Source organism: Hyla sarda, chromosome 4, assembly GCF_029499605.1.
Source record: "Hyla sarda isolate aHylSar1 chromosome 4, aHylSar1.hap1, whole genome shotgun sequence".
Lineage (NCBI taxonomy): Eukaryota > Metazoa > Chordata > Amphibia > Anura > Hylidae > Hyla > Hyla sarda.
Window position 1 is genome coordinate 168272363 of NC_079192.1, and position 21285 is coordinate 168293647.

The 21285-nt window shown below is 41.7% G+C and overlaps 1 protein-coding gene across 1 annotated transcript in view; it reads left to right on the plus strand.

The window, feature by feature from the left end:
• CSK (C-terminal Src kinase) overlaps positions 1–21285 on the plus strand; it is a 111704-nt gene that overhangs the window by 40623 nt on the left and 49796 nt on the right. The window contains exons 2-4 of the mRNA XM_056572681.1: positions 4494–4570; positions 9723–9836; positions 16234–16346. Of these exons, the coding sequence (XP_056428656.1) occupies positions 4556–4570; positions 9723–9836; positions 16234–16346 (242 nt within the window). The 5' untranslated portion in view covers positions 4494–4555. The remainder of the gene's footprint in view (positions 1–4493; positions 4571–9722; positions 9837–16233; positions 16347–21285) is intronic.

Sequence of the window (21285 nt, forward strand, 5' to 3'; positions counted from 1 at the left end):
CTTTTTATTTTTTTATTTTGAATATTACCCATATATGTTTAATCATATCCCCCACATCCTTGGTTGAACTTACTGGACATGTATTTTTTTTTAACTGTACTGTTTAAGCTTACATGAGTCTTGGCTCAGTTCTGTTTACATGCCACCATTTCACATCTTCATACTTAATCTCCACTGAGTTAAGCTATAGCATTGGAGACTTATAAAATCTATTTACTGTGCTACCATTGGCCTTCTATGGCATATTTATAGCCAAGGTTAAATAGCATGGCATCTGTCTCCTTTAATGGCATCCACTTTTGCCTGTTATTTGCTGGATGATCATCCCCCTCCATGTCACATTTCCTGCTATGACCATCTGTAGTCTGTGTTACTTTCCTTTTTTCATAAATCCCTCTTGTCCTCCTCCGTGGTGTACATCCCTTGAATCCCAGCATTTTCTTCATCCACTTTTCTCTGTCTCTTTCCGGCTTCCACAGTATTCAAATAATGTCCTAAAATAGCATCAAACAGCTGGGACTCTTAAATATTAGTCTTTGTGCCTGAAATGTCTGCCGATCCGGGGGAGGGGTAATAATTATCTCCTGTGCAGCTGAGCTTTGCTGTGTGTTGTCCTCGTCATATAGGGTTCTCTGGGGAGCCTCCTGCCTCTCTTATTAATAACCCCACATGACATATTAATTCATGCTTTTACTTCATGCATCAGTTGTCCTTTGAAGGGATGATCAAAAGTGGGTGCCCAAAAATTCACGTTAGTCATGGATGCCCTGTTGTACAAAATGAAAATATCCTTCCAACCATTTTCTCCCATTTGTATTGCCTGTGCAGGACATTTCAGCAACACTTTTTTGTGTTAAGGAAACATGGTTGATATAATAGAGACTTGCATACACAACAATTTCTGATGGATCCTTTGCCTACTTATACTAAGAATAGCACTCACTTTGACTATACATACAAGTATTAGAGTGGTGTAAAGCCTGGACTCTGGAGCAGTAGAAACATTCTGGTGAGTGAAGTGTCACACTTTTCTAATTGGCAGTCTTAATTGAAACAATGCCTGGAGGATGTTACCCACCTGACTGCATTGTGCCAACTATATACTGTAGTGAGCTGGAGGAGGGATAATGCTATAGAGTTGTTTTTCAGTGGATGGTCTAGGCCTCTTAGTTCCAGTGAAGGAAAATCTTAAAGCTTTAGCATACTAATACCTTTTGGACAATTGTATGCTTCCACCTTTGTAGTAACATGGGTTCAGTCTTTTTGTGGCCCTGCTTGACTGTGCCCCAGCGCACGAAGCAAGGTCCATAAGGGCATGGGTGGTTGAGTGAGCTTGGTGTGAAAGAACTTTACTCGCCACACACAGCCCTGAGCTCAACCATATTTAACACCATTGGGATGAACTAGAACAGAGTTTGTGAGTCAGTCCCTATCATCCAACATAGGTGTCTGACCTCCCAAATGCTCTTCTGGGTGAATAGGTAGAAATTCACATTCCCACTTCCAAAATCTTGCAAAAATTCTTCCTAAAAGATAGGGATGTCCTGATGCCGGTATCTGTATCAGGACCGATGCTGAACATTTGCACGAGTACTTGTACCTCCGCCGGCAGTTATCACAGAAGTGCCATGTGCGTGCTACCGAACTATGCAGCGTACTCAGCAACTGAGCGAGCGTCAAAGCCAGGACCTGTGGCTAATGCCGAACATCACCGATCGCGGTGATGTCCAGCATTAACCATTTAGACTGCGCAATCAAAGTTGATTGCTGTGTCTAAAAAGTCCTGAAATAACTGCTGGTTAGCTCAGGTATGCTGATCTAGATCACCGCAGCAAAATCACATTGTCCCGATAAGCTGAGAGGACGGCCGGAGGTCCCTCATTGTGATGGCAGGCAGTAGTAAAGGAGCGCCGATAACACTGATCAATCAATGCTATGGCATAGCATTGATCAGTGTATGCAATCTACAGATTGCATGTAATAGGGGACTAAAAAATAGTGAAAAGAAAAACACGGTCACGTGACATTTAAAAAAAAGTATTGGTAATTGGTATCGGCGAGTACTTAAAAAAAAAAAAAAATGGCATTGGGACATCCCTACTAAGAGACTAGAAGCTGTCATAACTGCAAAGTGTGAAACCAACTCTATATTATTACTTATGGATTTAGAAAGTGATGTCCTATAAGTGCCTGTAAAATGTAGGTGTCCCAATATTTAAGTGTATTATAGGCTGCATCACAGCACTTACTGTGCATATTTCAACAGCTCTCTGAATCTTGGGCTGCTTTCACACTATGAAGTTCACCCGTTAATAAATGTACGTAAAAATAATTATTAACTCCCGCTAAACAACCCCATTCAAGTCAATGGGTTTTTTCATTTACCCGTTATCACCCGTTATAGCCCGTCACGACTAACGGACGTTAGTTGTGACGGGAGAAATAACGGGACATGCACAAATTTTTCGCCCGTCACAAGAAACGGGTAAATTAACGGACGTTATTTTTAACATTGAAGTCTATGGCCAAGGGACGTTAGTAAATACACCTGTTAATGCCCGTTATTATAACGGACGTTATTTTTACTTAGCATGCTCAGAAGACGTGACATCAGCAGACTCCTACAGTGCTGAGGGACTACTACTACTCCCATCATGGAACAGACTTGTTTCCATGATGGGAGTAGTAATTCCCCACTGCAGGAGTCTGCCGGTGGCTGGGGAGGTTACATTAGTGTTTGTACTACTACCCCCATCATGGAACATACTCTGTTACATGATGGGGGTTGTAGTACAGGGGCTGAGGGATTGATCGCACCGGGTCTCACTTCTGACACCCGATGCGATCAGAAGTTATTAAGCAGGGGAGCGGGCGGCATGCTCTACAACCCTGCAATGTGCACAATGTATTTTTTACTTTCATCTTTAAATTCCCCGCTGGGAGCCCTGAGTGGCCGGTACTGAGGAGCCATTCAGGGATCCCAGTGGGGTTTTTAAAATGGACAATGTGAGGGGGCATATGTATATTAAAAGTGTTGTTGGGGGGGGGGGGGGCAAGATATATAGCACTGCAGGGGGAGGGGGGTCATAGAGCGCTATATATATATAGCCCCCCATTGCTATTTAAACAGATTCAGTTCTAATGCAAATGTGAACAGCTTTATTGGGATTTTGTTATTAGTGTGGGCTGACTTAAATGTTTTTTAGCTGGGGAAAACTCCCTTTAAGTAGATCATTCTACCTTCCGTGTAATTTTTGTCAGCTTTAGATTGCTGTAGAGCAGAAAACATACACCTACCACTAGATGTAAACTTTAACAGATCTAAGACTTGTACAGTACTCATGTAAACTGTTTGATGCATAATTTTTACGGCCCTGACTTCAGTCTATCACACTGTATTTTAGTCCTAGCAGCCATTTATTCCTCACATTAACACACAGAGCCATGTCATATATTTTGGTTTTGTTCTTACTATGGGGAGAGATGTATTCATGTAGGCACAATTGATCTGATACTTTAATCTAGATGTAGTCCTATATGATCACTCTTGTATACTTGTCCACTTTTGTGTCCCTACATAAAAGTAACTAGTTTTTGTTGTGGAAACGTGTTAAATTAACTGCTCCATAACTGATCAGACTGCATAGTCAATGTATAGGGTTCCCTTTAAGCATACCCATAAGTGCGCTACAGTTTGTGTGGTTTGCTGTTACGTTAATTTTTTACTGAATGTCATAGCATCTGATTTACCTGATCACTAACTGTGTTACCAGATCGATGAGCCTTTCTATACTTAGATGTAGTATAGCTAAGAATACTACAAACTCAAACTGCCATCTATGTGGGTGCCTGCAAACTTTCCACACTGTAACAAACCCACTTCCTGTAATATGGCTGTAGATAAGTAGTATGAAATGTTTCGGGACTGACATAATGTGCAACCTTTTTACCTTGTGCAGTATGTCTCCTCAGTTTTACCTTAGTTTATGTGATGATAGTAATTTTACCTCTGCTGGGATGAGGTAAAACAGGTAGAATATTAGGGACTGATGAAAATGGTTTGCGGCTGCACTGTTGTTTTCTGCTTTTTTTTGGAATATAAATGGTGAGACTTCTCCAGAAATCAGTTTTATATATATTTTTAAGTATACGATCAACACGTGTCTAGCCATATGTACGAGAAGAGGAATTCCCTTGTTTTTTACAGTTATCTTTTCTGTATCAATTCCGTGATTTCACCCTACAATCATGTTGAATAAAATTGTGTGGCATTACCATTTACCATTTTGGTAAGCTAAATTATATAAAGGACAGTCTGGTGCTCTAGGTTGCTTGCTTAACTATTCTATACAAGAAACAACTCTTAAGATAAGACCCGGTGTAGTTAGTTACTGCTTGTGTTCTGTGTGTTTTGGTGTGGTGCCATTTTTATCATCAGCATCTATACTTGTTATTTTCTGTTTCTTCATTGTAATTTTGTTCTTTATTCTTAGGTCTGATGATACTCTGCAGAATACCGTCACTCTGAGTCTCCCCTACAAACATCACTCCCAAAATGTCTGTGGTGCAGGTGAATTTTCAGTTTCTCAATCTTATTACCTCCTAGCTTTTTTATTCCTCAGCTTTGTGTTAGTGTGTGTTTTAGTTTATTCTTGGCCTATATTTCATGTTTGTACAAAGACACAGGTAGACAGACTGAAAATAAAGCTATCCAGGGCTGTGGAGTCAGTCGAGGAGTCGGACAAAATTTTGGGTACCTGGAGTCGGAGTCGGCAAACAATGCACCGACTCCGACTCGTACTAAAATTAGATTGGAATAAAAAAATAAATAAAAAAAAGCAAGTTTAAATGTCCCAATTCACTAAAAGTTATAATTATTGCATTCTCTACTATAAGAATAAAGATCAATGCATGCAGTGCCTCATGTAACCGCAGAACGAACACGTTAAGTGACCGTGAAGAAGCATGCTTTCCATGTGCTTTACTATTTGGCACACAACGCACAATGAGGAGCGGCAATGCTTATACTTTCCGTAGTGTTGTGTTCTGCTGTTACAGGGAACCCATGGGTAACCTAGCCTCTCACTGATAAGGGATTAAGGAAATATGTTTTTTGCAGGACTAGAGAAACTTGCATAAGTGAAGGGAATGGAGGGTCAATAGTTCAAGACTGAAGCTGTAAACCATTGGAAAAACTGCTGCCATTCAGCTAAGGCTATAAAAACTTGTAAACTCGATTGTTAGCTTAAAGGGGTACTCCGCCCCTAGACATCACGAGGGGCGGAGCCGTGATGTAGTGATGCTCCGGCCCCTGTATCGCCCGTCATTACGCACAGAGCAAACTCGCTCTGTGCAGTAATGATAGCGCGGTGCCGCATCGGCGATCCCGGGGGTCCCCAGCAGCGGGACCCCGGCGATCTGACATCTTATCCCCTATCCTTTGGAAAGGGGATAAGATGTCAGATCGCCGGGGTCCTGCTGCTGGGGACCCCCGGGATCGCCGCTGCGGCACCGCGCGTTCATTACTGCACAGAGCGAGCGAATAATGACGGGCGATACAGGGGCCGGAGCATCGTTACATCACGGCTCCTCCCGTCATGATGTCACGGCCCGCACCCTCAATACAAGTCTATGGGAGGGAAGGGGCGTGGGGGTCATCACGCCCCCTGCCATAGACTTGCATTAAGGGGGCGGGCCGTGATGTCATGAGGGGCGGAGCCATGATGTCACGCTGCTCCATCCCCTGTATAGCCCATCATTACGCACAGAGCGAACTCTCTGTGTAGTAAGGAAAGCGCGGTGCCGCAGTGGCGATCCCGGGGGTCCCCAGCAGCAGGACCCCGGCGATCTGACATCTTATCCAAAGGATAGGGGATAAGATGTCTAGGGGCGGAGTAGGCAAGTTAAAAGTTTATTTTCTTTATCTTTTGCAGCCGGCATAGGGATACACAGCGTACAGCAGTGGTCTCCAACTTGCGGAGCACCAGCTGTTGCAAAACTACAACTCCCAGCATGCCCAGACAGCGTTGGCTGTCAAAGCATGCTGGGAATTCTAGTTTTGCAACATCTGGCGTGCATTGAGTTCCAGCGCCGGTGTCGGCCCGCAACAAAGAGGAGGAGGGCAGTGCTTGACATCTGTGAGTAGTACCCTGCTGGCTGGGCTGATAATTAATTGGGGGGGAGCAGAACAGCGCAGGCGGGTAACATAGGATTAGTTCCCCGATGTGGGGACAGCGCTGCATTGATAATACATTCCCAAGGGGGAGGGGCCCAACCTGTATTGCGGTGTGGGCTAAAATTCATATCGTGCAGCCCAAAAATTTCGGTATTCGGTTTGAACCGGTATACCGCCCAGCCATACTTCCTATAACCATCAATAAGCTTCTTACACTTCTCAGCCGGAATGTTGGACCACTCTTCTGTTGCAAACTGTTCCAGGTCTCTCTTATTGGAAGGGCTTATTGGAAGGGCCTTTTCCCAACAGCAAGTTTAAGATCTCTCCACAAATGTTCAATGGGATTTAGATCTGGACTCATTGCTGCCACTTCAGAACTCTCCAGCGCTTTGTTGCCATCGATTTCTGGGTGCTTTTTGACATATGTTTGGTTTCATTGACCTGCTGGAAGACCCAAGATCTCGGATGCAAACCCAGCTTTCTGACACTGGGCTGTACAGTGCGACCCAAAATCCGTTGGTAATCCTCAGATTTCATGATGCCTTGCACACTTTCAAGGCACCCAGTGCCAGAGGCAGCAAAACAACCCCAAAACCTCCGCCATATTTCACTGTTGGTGTTATCTGTCCACAAGACGTTTTCCCAGAAGGATTTTGGCTTACTCAAGTTCATTTTGGCAAAATGTAGTCTTGCTTTTTTATGTCTCTGTGTCAGCAGTGGGGTCCTCCTGGGTCTCCTGCCATAGCGTTTAATTTCATTCGGCGATCGGACAGCGCAGGAGAAGGTAAGAAGACCTCCTTCTGTGCTACAGCTGTTCGGGATGCCGCAATTACACCACGGCGATCCCGAACAGCTCCCTGAGCTAACCGGCAACTTTCACTTTTGCTTTTAGCCGCGCGGCTCAGCTTTGAGCGCGCGGCTAAAGGGTTAATAGCGTGCGGCACCGCGATCAGTGCCGCGCGCTATTAGAGGGGGGTCCCGGTTTCACTATGACGCCGGGCCCGCCACGATATGATGCGGGGTAACCGTGTGACCCCGCGTTATATCGCAGGACCAGGACCCAGGACGTACCCATACGTCCTGGGTCCTTAAGAGGTTAAAGGACCTACGTCGGCCCTGGAACGCCGGACAGCCGTCAGCCTATCACCGGCCGGAGCGATGTCCCGTACAGCAGTGGTCTCCAACCTGCGGACCTCCAGCTGTTGCAAAACTACAACTCTCAGCATGCCCGGACAGCCGTTGGCTGTCCAGGTATGCTGGGAGTTGTAGTTTTGCAACAACTGGAGGTCCGCAGGTTGGAGACCACTGGTGTACAGTGAGTTCCATCGCCGGCGGCCCCCAACAAAGAGGAGGAGGGCAGTGCTCGACATCTGTGAGTAGTACCCCGCTGGTCTGATCATTAATAGGGGGGAGCAGAACAGTGCTGGCGGGTCAGATGATTTGGGGGGAGGGGGAGCCGAACACCGCGCGCGGGTCACATGATTGTTGGGGGACAGAACAGCGCTGGCGGGTCACATGATTTGGGGGGGGGGGGCGGGGTGTGAGAAAATACCGTTATACACCGTGGAACCGCCGTAAGTTAAAAAAATACTGTGATACACATATTTGGTCATACCGCCCAGCCCTATTAGGAAGTGACTGATTTCAGTTATTTTTTCCAAAGGGTGTGCAACCAAATATTCAGTTAAGGGTGCCAATAATTTTGTTCAGCCCAATTTTGGAGTTTGGTGTCACATTATGTCGAATTCGCTTTTTTTTTTCCCCTCCCTTTTTTGCTTTAGCTCCAATACACACACTGTGTGTGTGTGTGTGTGTGTATTTATAATATATGTGTGTGTGTGTGTGTGTGTGTGTGTATATATATATATATATATATATATATATATATATATATAATATAATATTATGTGCGTGTGTATATCACCATAAATATTGCCATCATACTATTAATGACCAAATCCTGTATACTGAGACCAATATTATGAATAATATAAGTATACAACAGGGAAATACTACCATCATACTATCACTGACCCGATCCCCTATACTGAGACCAACAGACCAATAATAACAGTATACAAGGAGGAAATATCACTATAGTATGTTAATATTATCCCTCTTTGTATACTGGTAATATTGGTCTCTTTAGATAGGATTTGGTCAGTAACAGTATCGTGGTGATATGTATGGGGATAATATTCCTCCTTGTATACTGGTATTATTGGTCTATTGGCCCTTAGTATACAGGATTTGGTCAGTAATACTATGGTGGTAATATGGTGAAATCCTTTATATTGAGACCTACATTACCAATGCCAGTATACAAGGAGGAAATTATGACCATACATATTACTATCATACTGTTACTGACCAAATCCTGTATACGAACACCTACAATATTTACACCCCCAAGTGACAATATAGTGGTAAATATCAGCTCTACATTGGCTCTGCAGACCATTTAAGTCAGTACATACAGTTACATCAGGTGACTTCTTCTGCAATCTGGAGTCCTTCACTTTCCTTTTCCTTCTCCATCCAGCACAGACAGTAAGAAAGATTTCTTCCAGCCACAACTCATCTCCACAGAACCTGCCAAGCAAACAGTTTAGGCTCCGCAATACTAACCCCCTTGGTGTCTTACACTGTAGGGCGGATAGATAAGTGGTTTGGGAAAGAGTGGGTAGGTCCCCCACATTAGGTAGTTAGGCCGATCCAGTATGTAGAAAGGTCACTTTATGTATGTAATATTAACAGACACCTCCCCCCCCCCCCATACTTAGTATTGGCAGCCCCCTTGTACGTAGTATTAGCAGCCCCCTTGTACGTAGTATTAGCAGCCCCCTTGTACGTAGTATTAGCAGCCCCCTTGTACGTAGTATTAGCAGCCCCCTCTGTACGCGTAGTATTAGCAGCCCCCTCTGTACGCGTAGTATTAGCAGCTCCCTCTGTACATAGTATTAGCAGCCCCCCCCTCCGTACATAGTATTAGCAGTCCCCTCTCCGTACGTAGTATTAGCAGCCCCCCCCCCCCATACATAGAATTAGCAGCCCCTCTGTTGGTAGTATTAGCAGCCCGCCTAACAGTAGACCCCTGTATAAAGCATACCCTGCTAGTAAGTAGCAGATCTGTCCATCTGTAATCAGTCCTAGATTTAAGGACCGAAATAAGTTACACAGTGCTTCATAGGCTTACTCAGCCAATCGGTAGCTTAGGCGGGTCTCTGTGTTAATAATCCCTCAGGTGTATTTAGTGCTTCCAAGAAATGGCTTAAAAATCTGAAACATTTATTGTATTTGTTCATTGTCATTTGTTTTATTAATATGTTGTGTTACAGCATTGTATGTTTCTTTATTTTTAAATTTCTTTTGGACAGCTTTCTATCTGTAAGCACTTTTTAAAATTATAGCATCACATAGAAGGTGCAATCTGCAGGAATTACTAAGTATCCAAATGAATTAAATAAATCCTAGCTCTTTCAACTAAATGTACCTTATTGTCAACATTAACTTTATTCAAATATTAAACTCTTTCCTGATTCCCTAGATTCCCTGGCAAGCTGGTACAGAATGTGTCGCTAACTATGACTTCCAGAGGAGAACGGAACAAGATCTTCCATTTACTAAAGGAGAAGTCTTGACCATTGTGGCTGTGACCAGGGTACAGTGAATTCCTCTTGTTAATATCTGATCACTCATATAGCATATCAGGATTATAACATAATCCTGCTCACATTTTGCAGTACCCTCCTTTTGGCCCATCTCCTAAGCCTATCTCCTCGTATTCACCACCTCCATGCCACTTTAAATCTAAGGGGGTTAGGAGTATGCAAGAGAGTACAGAAGTGGTGAATAAGAGAAGATTGTCTGGCTAACCATGGGCTCTTGCTGTGCTGGGGACTCCTCAAGAGGCAGGTACAGTCCTGTTGATGCAACAATAGTAGAACACAGCAGCATATAGTACAGGTAGCCATGGAACAAAGTAGGGTCATTGTAGAAACATGAACCTAGGTAGCATAGTAATGAACAGGAACATAGGCAGTTCAGCCAGACCAAGGCCGCAAGTAGAAAGTCAATGTTCATTCTGAGTCTCGATGCAGAGAACCGCCATGGGCTTGCTGACAGAGTGGCTGCTCATGGGTGTCCAGGTATCTCAAAGCCTCTTTAGCCCCTGTTAAAGTGGGTTTCCCCCAGAGCAGCCACTCTTAGTCGAGCAGAGTAGATCATGAAGTACAGAAGAAAGAAATAGTATGTCCATACACGATGGGTTCTTTTCTCTAGGCGTCACAATAGTGCAATAACTTCACCAACTTGGTGGTGCCCCTGGGGGCTAGGGGCACGTAGCGGTTCGTGGGCTCTCTTAACTGCATATAAAGGAGAAAGAAAGAGCCAAACATGTCTTTCAGTCAGGTTTCCATGTCTTTCAGTCAGGTTTCCATGTATTCAGTAGGAGTGCAGCGCTCAGCATATTCTGGCATCCCAAGAGCATACATTACGGTAGAGCCTATTCTCAAGGTAATTCAATTTGACCTTCAGAAACTCTGTATCCTGGGCAAGTTGTTTGCAGACCCTAGACTGGAGTTCTATAGCATCTTCCAGATCACTTTTGCGACTTTCAGCAACATTGGTGCGATCAGTCACTTTTTGCAAGTCGTGATGAATAAGGGTTTGCACATTGCCCATCTGTCTCATTCTATGCCCTTGCACTGGACTTATGGATTTTCCCTGCCCTGCGCCCGGTGTTGCCAGCTGTTTTAACCATGAAATGAAATCATTTTCATACAGTGTTTTCTACAGAACCTTATTTCTTCTGTATCTACATGAATGACAGTGCCCATCTGCACAGCTAAATGGGCGAGGAAAGTATTGCAGTGTTGTAATTTATGAAAAATCACCACTAGGGCCAGTTTAAGAGGGGTGCTTTCTCAGAAGAACCCCTGGTCTATAATCCCCCACCTCATAGTGAGTAGGCAAGCCCTCTATACCGGTCTTAGGACTGGAGATTTTTTTTTTAACAAGAGTCTGGGAAAGGAAACCTTCTGCTATACCTCTCCAAATGTTCTGCAGCCTCCCTCTATTTGTCAGCAGCCTGGTCGTGCTGTGAAGAAGACGCACGGCACCATCTTGGCCCAAATCTTGGCACTGCATGACAGGGTCAAGAAAAGCTGGCGGACTACCTGAAGGTACTGGGCCTAGAAATGTCCACACAAACAGGATCAGGGGAAATAGGCAGGGCAGGCAGGGGAGCACTTAGGAACATGTCTACTTACATTGGCTGCTAGGCCACGTGCTCATGCAAAGAAACTGCACTGGAGGCGGGTTTGAAAACTATCTGCACCTCTGAGGCCCCTCCCATTGGTCCTGTTCGTGCTGCAGTGCTTATCAAATAGGAGAGGAATATTGATGAGCTGGGCAACGCGAACGGGACCCAAAAGACTGCATCAGAGGTGCAGATAGTCTTCAGACACACCTCTAGTGCAGTTAAGAGTTGCATTTGCATATTGCAAGATTGTGCTTTTATTTAAGGAACGGTTCAACGGATTAGGATAAGGAATGCATTGTTTTTCTCAGGATCACCTACGTTAACCACCTGTATATTCAGTTTAGTAGGGTTGATCCATCGGTCAGTTATAATTTATTATAGGATTACTTAGAACAGCATTCAATTGTCCTCTCAATTAATTTATATTGCAGTAAGTAATATTCTACGTAGTCTACATAGTTAAATCCTTATTTTGGCAAGTACCATGTTTATTAGATCATATTAAAGTATGGTCTAAGTAAGAAGTCAATCATGGCCAGTGTGGCCTACATGCTACTGTGTCCAAATATCCATGAGATTTTAAGGGTTGTTTTTATTTTGAACTTGCATGCAGCTCTTTATTGTAGTGGTAGGATGCAACATTTATAAACCAATTCACACTAACTTCATAGAGCTGCCTTGTCTCTAGCACCTCCTAGTATATCATATTTACCCTATTGACTTCAATGGCAAAAAATCTAGGACATGTTAAAACAATGACCACAAGCTTTCGCAAGCAGCACTGTCATATCGTTCTCCTACAAAATAATTTCCTTAAGTTGCTTCTTTAAATAGATAGCCTCTTTGACTTTTTTATTTTATTTTATTTTTGCCACTCACCCCTATTGACTCAGTACTTTGAGTGAAGTAGCGACCTCTTTCTTCAATCTGTTCACCACTCTATTGCTTGAACCAGGACCTTGCCCAGAAAGTTATGAAATTCCTTTAGTGGCCTTTTTGTCTTCAGCATTCTGATAGACTTTAGATGGAGCGGGTACATAAATTCTCAACAACTGAGGCCGCTGCTATTTATGTTTTAGTATTTAGATAGTTCTGTTGCTCACATGCCCATAGGCATATTGTTGGTTGGTGAACTCTGTTCTGACACCTTTCTATCACAGCCATAATTAATATAAACTATAGTAAGACATCTGTGTATTTGGACATCTGTGTACTTTTTTGCACACACCAATGAGCCTTGGGTGCCCATGGCACATTTGCTTGCCAATTTGTTGTACTAGTTGAATATTTTGGTAGGTACGAACTACTGCATACCAGGAACACCTCACAAGATCAGCCATTTTAGAGATTTCCTGACCCACGTCTTCTGGCCCTCACAATGTTTACCCCTTATTACACTGTATTCACAGTTTGCATTGTTTTTGTGTTAACTGTGCATTTTTGTCACAACTTTTTGCTATTGTGATAACCACAGAATTCACTGCTAAATTGAGAAAGAAGAAAAAAAAAGCTTCTTAATCACAATTTCTTCATTTGAGGCACAAATACGAAGGGAAAATCCCTAAATGGGGTGCCATTGTATTTGTGCTCAGAAAGGCACAGGAAATGTTCAAGTAATTTTCTGTCTGTATTCAAGTTTGGACTCAGACTGAAAAGTATAATCTGCTGCATTTTTCAGTCAAAGCCCAAACTCCTATATGCTTAAAATATGACTCTAAGGCAGCAACCAGCTGACTCCGTTTGGCCATTGAAATGAATGGGGCCTGTGCCTGTCCAAGCACAAATCATCAGCATCCCATTTCATATATATATATATATATATATATATATATATATATATATATATATATATATATATATGTGTGTGTATATATATATTTATTTGTGCCTTAGATGGACAAATTGTGATGAAGCAAATAAATCTTGGAAAAGCCGGGTTGTAGCACAAACCACATGGACATCTGCTGTTTAGGTGCAAAGTTTCTTTATTTAAGGCAGACAACAATGCGTTTCGAGGCAGCAGTGCTTCTTCATCAGGTAAAAGGCTTTTACGTGGTGCTGCTTCCCGGAGTCGGCGTTAGGGAATCCTCAGCCGATCTGTATAAGGCAAATAAATCTTGGAAAATTCGGGTTGTATCACAAAATACACGGACATCTGCTGGTTAGGTGCAACATTTCTTTAAGCCAGACAACAACGCATTTGTTGTCTGACTTAAAGAAATGTTGCACCTAACCAGCAGATGTCCGTGTATTTTGTGATACAACCCGAATTTTCCAAGATTTATTTGCCTTAAACAGATCGGCTGAGGATTCCCTAACGCCGACTCCGGGAAGCAGCACCACTCTTCTACCTATGCCCATATAGCCTTTGTGTCTCGCACAACTCGACCAGGTGAGCAAACCTGTATTACAAATTACTATTGTGACGCTATATTACCCCTGCGCAAATGATATTACGCCATAGGAAGCTCTGCCTTGTGTTTATTTCAGAAATTGTGATGAATGCATATTTACTCAGATCCTTATACTTGCCCAACAAGACAGTGTTGACTTGCTGCCGCATATATAACACAATGCTCTTCACTTAACCTGTTAGTGGTTTTAGGCTGTGTCCTTGTGCATTATTTTCCAACATTGCCATAAAAGTAGTGCATTTTTACTGCAATTTGTAAAATTGCACAGTGATGATGCAAATCACTTTAAAATTGCACACTTTTACCTGCCATTTCAGAAAATAGTGCTAAAATGTGTGAACACAGCCTTGAAGTTATGGCTGATTAGTTCATATGGCAAGAATGGCGGATCGTTATAGTAACAACTCTCCGTGTTGGGTTTTCCCTGTGTCTCACTTCCTTATTTTTATGTGGCTGAACCAGCTCAAAGAATTCCTTTGATCTTAGATATAAGCTTGTCAGACTTGAGATGTTGTATGCAGTTTATGTATTACCCAGCTAGATCTATTGCTTTATTGTTAGCACAGCACCTGGAAACTCTTCAATCTTACATGTAATGATGACCATATATGACAAGTGCCTCTCCCATGGCATAAAGCTTGAGCAATAGAATAAACTTGTGTTTTTGTATTTTTTCATGTTTTGGGCATGTGTAGCTTAAAGGGACCTAATGTCCACAGCTGTTTTAACTCATGACTTCAAAATGCCCCTAAATATTTTAGGGAAAGTCTTTATTACATCAAATGAAAATGCATAAGGCATGAGATGTTGACATTTTCTTCTATGGGTCTGAGTACATGTCTTTATGGGGAGAATTGTTTGTTTAAAGTTGTCACATTTATAACCAGAAATTGCATGCTTAAATGGGCACTGTCATTTAAAAAAAATTTATATGATGTAGATATTCTATATTTGTTATATACATTGGTTAAAAATTTGTATATTTCTGGGTAAAAAAAAAATGCTGTCCTGTCCCAGCAGCTATTGCCTGTGTATCTCTATGTAGAGACAAAATACAGGAAGTGAGGGCAGGATGAGTAGGGCTCTGTGCAGGCTCCTGGCTTGTCAATCATCCTGTTGGGTGTGCCGGGAGCATGTCATAGAGCCTCAGTGTACAGAGCCCTGCTTGTCCTCAGTGTACAGAACCCTGCTTGTCGGCAGTGCACAGAGTCCACAAGTATACATATAATGTTATTATCTAAATCATATAAAAAAAAATTCAAATTGCAGCGCCCATTTAAGCAGTGATATAGGTGGGGTTGTAGAAGGGGCTTTGGATAATACAATAATAAGGGGTACAGAAGGGGAAGAATGTCAGGTATGTGTGAGAAATATTAGGGGAACTGTGGTGACTACTACTAGTTCACTTAAGGCCAACTTTGCAACTATATTTTTGGTTCGTGTATCTAAAGCTGCTTTCACACTATGAAAAGTACCCTTTATATAACGCCTGCTTGTAAATTTATACTTTTTTACCAATGTATATTACAAGTATACATATAATGTTATTATCTAAATCATATAAAAAATCATATATTCATAACGGACGTTATTTTGTGACAGGCGATTGAACGGAAGAAATAGTGCATGCACTATTTCTCCCGTTACTATCTCCCGTCATAATATAACGTCAGTTATGAATAACGGGCAATAACGGATTAAAACGGCTATTAGAAAAATCCCATAGACTATAATGGGATTTTCTAACGTCCGTTAATGGCCATTTAACCCCGCGATCGCCCGCAATTTTATAACGGGCGTTATATAACGGGTACTCTTCATAGTGTGAAAGCAGCCTAAAATTTTAAAATGAAGTAACTTTGCAAAAAGTGTTGCATCATTTAATGTCTACAGTACCTACATGACTCCAAAATAGCAGACAAACAAAACTTCTATCCTGCAATAATACTCACTTCTAACTGTCTCCTTATTACTGACTTTTGTATCTCTGATTAGTAACAAGATGGGGATATATTAAAGGGAGTATGCCTGTAAAACTTCACAGCATAGTTTATCATGAAGACGTGGGCCTACATAGGGGCAGTACACAAAATTATGGATTGTTAAAGATTTAACCTTTTGTGCAAAGTTCCTTCATTTTTACTTTTCAGTACATTTTAAACCATATAAACATCTTTGGTGTAAACTAAAGGTATAGATGTACAACACCACTTTAGAAAAGGGAAGCATCAGCATATAGTCCAATATAACACAACGGATCCCTTGTTGTATGTAGAATAATTAGCCTCTGTGGTAGAACCCCCCATATACATTAGACTGCTCGCATATCATTCTGAGTTTTCTGATATTTCGTCTTTATAATTTTGTATGTTTTTGTTCAGGATCCAAACTGGTACAAAGCAAAAAATAAAGTTGGCCAAGTTGGATTTATACCCGCAAACTATGTACAGAAGAGGGAAGGCGTAAAATCTGGGACAAAGCTTAGTCTAATGCCGTAAGTATATCTAACATAAGTGCAGTGTGATTTGTATACTTTGTGAAGTTTTTGTTTATGGTGCTAATATTCTGTTGTTTTTTTTTTTTTGTTTTTTTATAGCAATATACTCACTATAATATACTATAATCATAATATAATATAAGTATAATATATAACTATAATGTACTCACTAATCAATATAATTCTATCCTTTTCTTACTGAGTATTGCTCATTATCACCACCAAACAAAATTCTATAGCATTTCAATAGATCTGCCTATAATATAAGTCGTTTTGCTTGTCTGAACTATTACATGCATGCATATTATACAGTAGGCTCGCCTAGTTCTGGCAGCAGGGATTTTATTATTTAATGGACTACAGCACTTTGCTGTCTTTTAAATGTCCCAAAGCAAGTGAATGAAGTGTCAGCTAGGCTGTGCACTGCTGTTCCATTCACTAAGCAATCTCTGTTCTAATGATCAGTTGGGGTCCCAGTGGTCAGACCCCAACTGATCAGATACTTATCCTATGCATAGGTAATAGGCTTTCATTTTGGGATAACCTCTTTTAATTACCTCCTAATTTAGGACCTAGTGCAGCGCAGCTGGCAGAAGTAAGGGTAAATATATACACTGGTTTTGAGACAGAAATGTATTTATTTCTGGATTTCTTTCCCTTTAAAAAAAAAAAAAAAAATTATATAAAATCTGGGGTTGAATTAAGTTCAGGTCTGGTCTGGGGTCTGAAAGCAGAGCTTGACTATTTATAGGAACTTTGGTCTAGTGTCTGATATTAATGTTGTGGGGGTCTGGTTTCTTTTTTTTTGATATAACGGGAATGCCCCTTCATTAGTATTCCGTAATCCCTGTTATTGTCAATCTCAGTCTTGTTCTGTGGGTGTTACTTCTACCATCTCTGCTTCCACTCAACTGCGTTTTTATTTTGAGATTACACTTGTTCGTTTCAATTTGTCATAATCTCATGTTTGCCCTTCGAACTTCATTTGCATAAACATTTCAAGAACATTTTCTTATGATACTTCCTGGTTGTGTAGTTGAATGTTTTCTACGTGATGCATATACAGGAGTTATAGCAATGTCTCAGATGCCAATATATTCCTCTACAGTTTCAGTGTCCAGGTAATCTCTAAACAACTTGATTTATATTTCTCAAAGGTTCTGTTCTTATTTTTTTTCTTGCTGTGTTGGAAAGCCTATTGATGTGTCTTTTGATGTTTCTTGCATTTTAGTGGTCTTTGTATATGTGGATACATTAGTAATGGAAATTTAGGGCTCACAAGTAGTATTTCTTTCACTTTTATTTTAGCCTGAATTATACCAAATACTTTTGCTTAGATATTTCTGAGTAGCTGAAAGCTGTCAGGACATGATGGGAGTTGTAGTTTTGCAGCAGCTGGAGGGCCACAGGTTGAGAAACACTGCTCAAATGTATGTAGATCATTGGCGAATGCATTGCAGAGTGGCTCTAGTTAACACCAGTCAATAGTTTGTTCCGCTACTTGGCAACATAGTGTTTTATACTTTATTGTCATATGACAACATGGCACCTATGACAACATGAAAATACAGTGATATCTTTACATGTGGTGAGTGCAGAATTCTGCAGTGTGCCTTTTTCTCTTTTACTACTGAATAGTATATATTAGTATTATGTGCAGTAAGTAGTGAAATGTACGGTAACTTAATGGAAATTCTTAATCAGAAAATTGTATTATTGAAATTACATTTTATATGATTCCCCCCCCCCTGTTGTGTTGCTTTACAACCTGGAATTAAATTGAAATTTTATACCGATTTTGTTATGGACCTGACTAAAAAGTCGGGTGAGGCTAAGCAAAGGTCCTGCGCCCCATCCCGACATGCTGCTTTGTTTTTCTGCTATTTACCCAGCTCCAGTCCCACCACGCTGCAATGTGACAGCCACACAAGGGCTTTGTTTTTGAAGCGCAAGTCATTTTCTCTATGTAAGTCCATGAGACACTTATAAACGTATGTAGAAATAGTGACTTCCGCTTCATACACAAACCCCTGTGTGAAATATCTGGTCCCACTGCAGCGTGCCAGGATCGGAGCCAGGTTAATAGCAGAGAAATGCAGTTAAACGCAGAAGGGCAGGTGTTCAGCCTCACCCTGTTAATGCCCCTGATAAAATATTTTCAACTGGAGTTTCCCTGAAAATCTGAAAAGTAGACCTGATTTCTTTAAAAAACAGCACCAGCCTTGTCCTAAGGTTGTCTGTCGTAGTGCAGCTCACTTCTATTTAGAAGTGTAATACCACACGCAACTTGAGGGACAAGGGTTGTGCTGTTTTTTGGAGGAAATTAGCTCTGTTTTCTATTCCCGGATTTCCTGGATACCCCCCTTTTGAAAAGAGACTTAGTTAAAAATATAAATATAAAAGCTTAAAAGTTGTGAGTGTGTATGTATTTACCCTCTTTGCTTTGAAACCGCTAAATAATGTCCCATCTGATCAATGCACTTGATTGCAATCAGTGTCACATGATGCCAATGTAAATGCAATGTCACTAAGCAATCAACATGAACACCAAGGAGCTCTCAACCTGGTCAGAGACAAAGTAGTGAAAAGGTAGAAATCAGGGTTGGGTTATTTAAAACAACACAAATTTTGATCATTCCACAAGGCACACTTAGTGTATGACACTACAAACCTGAAAAGAGAAGGCCACCCACCAAAACTAAAAGACCAATGTAAACAATCAGCTTATACAATTGTGGATGGGAGGTATGTGTCACTGAGACTTCTTACCTGTAGATGTAGACTGGAGTTTAGGTCCAGGTTTTGGGAGTGACTGAAGGTTTTGGCCATAAAGTCACTTACATACTCCATTTCTGTGTGCAGTACTGAACCTGGGTTCACAGGTATAGATGAGCACTGCCGTAAAGTGGAAGGAAGAAGCTGGTCTAAAGCAAAGATCAGGGTGACACGTGTAAAGCTTGGACACATTTTATTGCACCAAAAACGCTTGCGTTGGGACCGAACTGCCAAAATTGGTAAACTCAGAAGTTTTAGGTCAGTGTGGATTACCTAACATAAAGGACCTTTTATTTTTAGTTTTCTGCATTGTGTACACGGAATACATTACGGTTTGTAATAAACCCAAGACAACTAAACTTAAAGTGTACCTGTCATAGTGAAAAAAAAATATTGCTCAGTACCTAATCCTGATCATGTACATATAATTTTTGTGTGTCTAGGACCTATATATTCCTAACAAATAGCATTTATACGTTGCTCACTTGCTTTGTGTTCTTGCCTTGTGGAGGGGGCGTGTCCTTCTCTCTCCCTCACTGTGGATGACTCAGCCTGGCAGTCTGCAAATCACTGCATTCTGTAACCCTTTCTTCTCTGGGCAGTCTGCAAATCACTGCACAGTAGTTTGTATGCATACATTTTCTATCTGTTAATGCTGGATGCTAATCAACATAGCTGTCACTATGTGTGTCATTCAGCTTTCACAGACTCCTGAATGTCTGATCAGCTTCTTTGTCATTCAGGAGTCAGAGAAAGCTTTGGCTGTTCAAGCTTGCTGGGAGTTGTAATTTTACAACAGCTGGAGCTGCTGTGTTTGTAAAGCACTGTGTTAGAGCAGTGTTGCCTTTATCTGTTGCAAAACTACAACTCCCAGGATGCCCACACATCCTTTGCAAGAGCTGGTGGCAGCTGGAGAATACACAGCTCTAAAACTGAGTTTTACAAAGATTGTACCCCCAGCTTTTGCAAGACTACAACTCCCATCATGGGAGTTGTAGTTTAGGAACAGCTGAAGGCTGTATGGGTGCAATGGTGATCTCCTCTACTGGATACCAACACACTTTACAGCCAGTATCCAGTATGCTGCAAAATACAGGGTAATCTGTCTACATAAAGACTGATGCCCCCTAGTAGCGGCTATTTTCATTTTTGATTTTTTTTTTTTTTTAAATGAATGTATATTTAAAAGTCATCTTATCAGTAGTACTACAAAATATAAAAAGTTTTTCATAATGACAGTGCCACTTAAAATGCTTGCCTTCTTGTGCCTGTTTAATTGGCTTCAAACTATTTGGAGGATTGCTGCTGCCATTCACCAATCCCCTGGTGTTGCTGCCAACCGCTTCCTGGTCTCAACACACAGTAAATGCCCACTTAGAGGAGAACTGGAATTTGTGGGACCACGGCAGTTAAATAGAGAATTATTTTTTCTTTATTATACCACACTGAGCACTTTTAAGTGCAAAATTAAAGGGGTACTCTGCCCCTTAGACATCTTATCCTCTATCCAAAGTATAGGAGATAAGATGTCTGATCGCGGGAGTCCCACCACTGGGAATCCCCGTGATCTCTCCTGCAGCACCCTTGTCGTCTGGTGCATGGAGTGAGCTTCGCTCTGTGCCTGATGACTGGCGATGCAAGGGCCGGAGGGTCGTGACGTCACGACCCTGCCCCTTTAATGTAAGTCTATGGGAGGGGGCATGACCCCCTCGTTCAGACATCTTATCCCCCTATGTCTAGAGTACCCCATTTAAGGCTCCGGAATACCATTTTGAAAGGAGTTGAAGCAGTTTTGCCTTGAAGAATGGGCAAAAACTTCATTGTCAATGGGGGAGATCTATCAAAACCTGTCCAGAGAAAAATTTGACCAGTTGCCCATAGCAACCAATCAGATCGCATCTTTCATTTTTCAGAGGCCTTTTCAAAAATGAAAGAAGGGATCTGATTGGTTGCTATGGGCAACTCGGCAACTTTTCCTCTGGACAGGTTTTGATAAATCTACCCCTAAATACTTAGCTAATGCAGATATATCCCAAATGACTTGCCACTGTAATTGCAGGAACAGAAACATAGAATGTGTCGGCAGATAAGAACCATTTGGCTCATCTAGTACCTTCAAAATGATGTTGTGCAAATTAAATGACACAAAACCCCCCTAAAA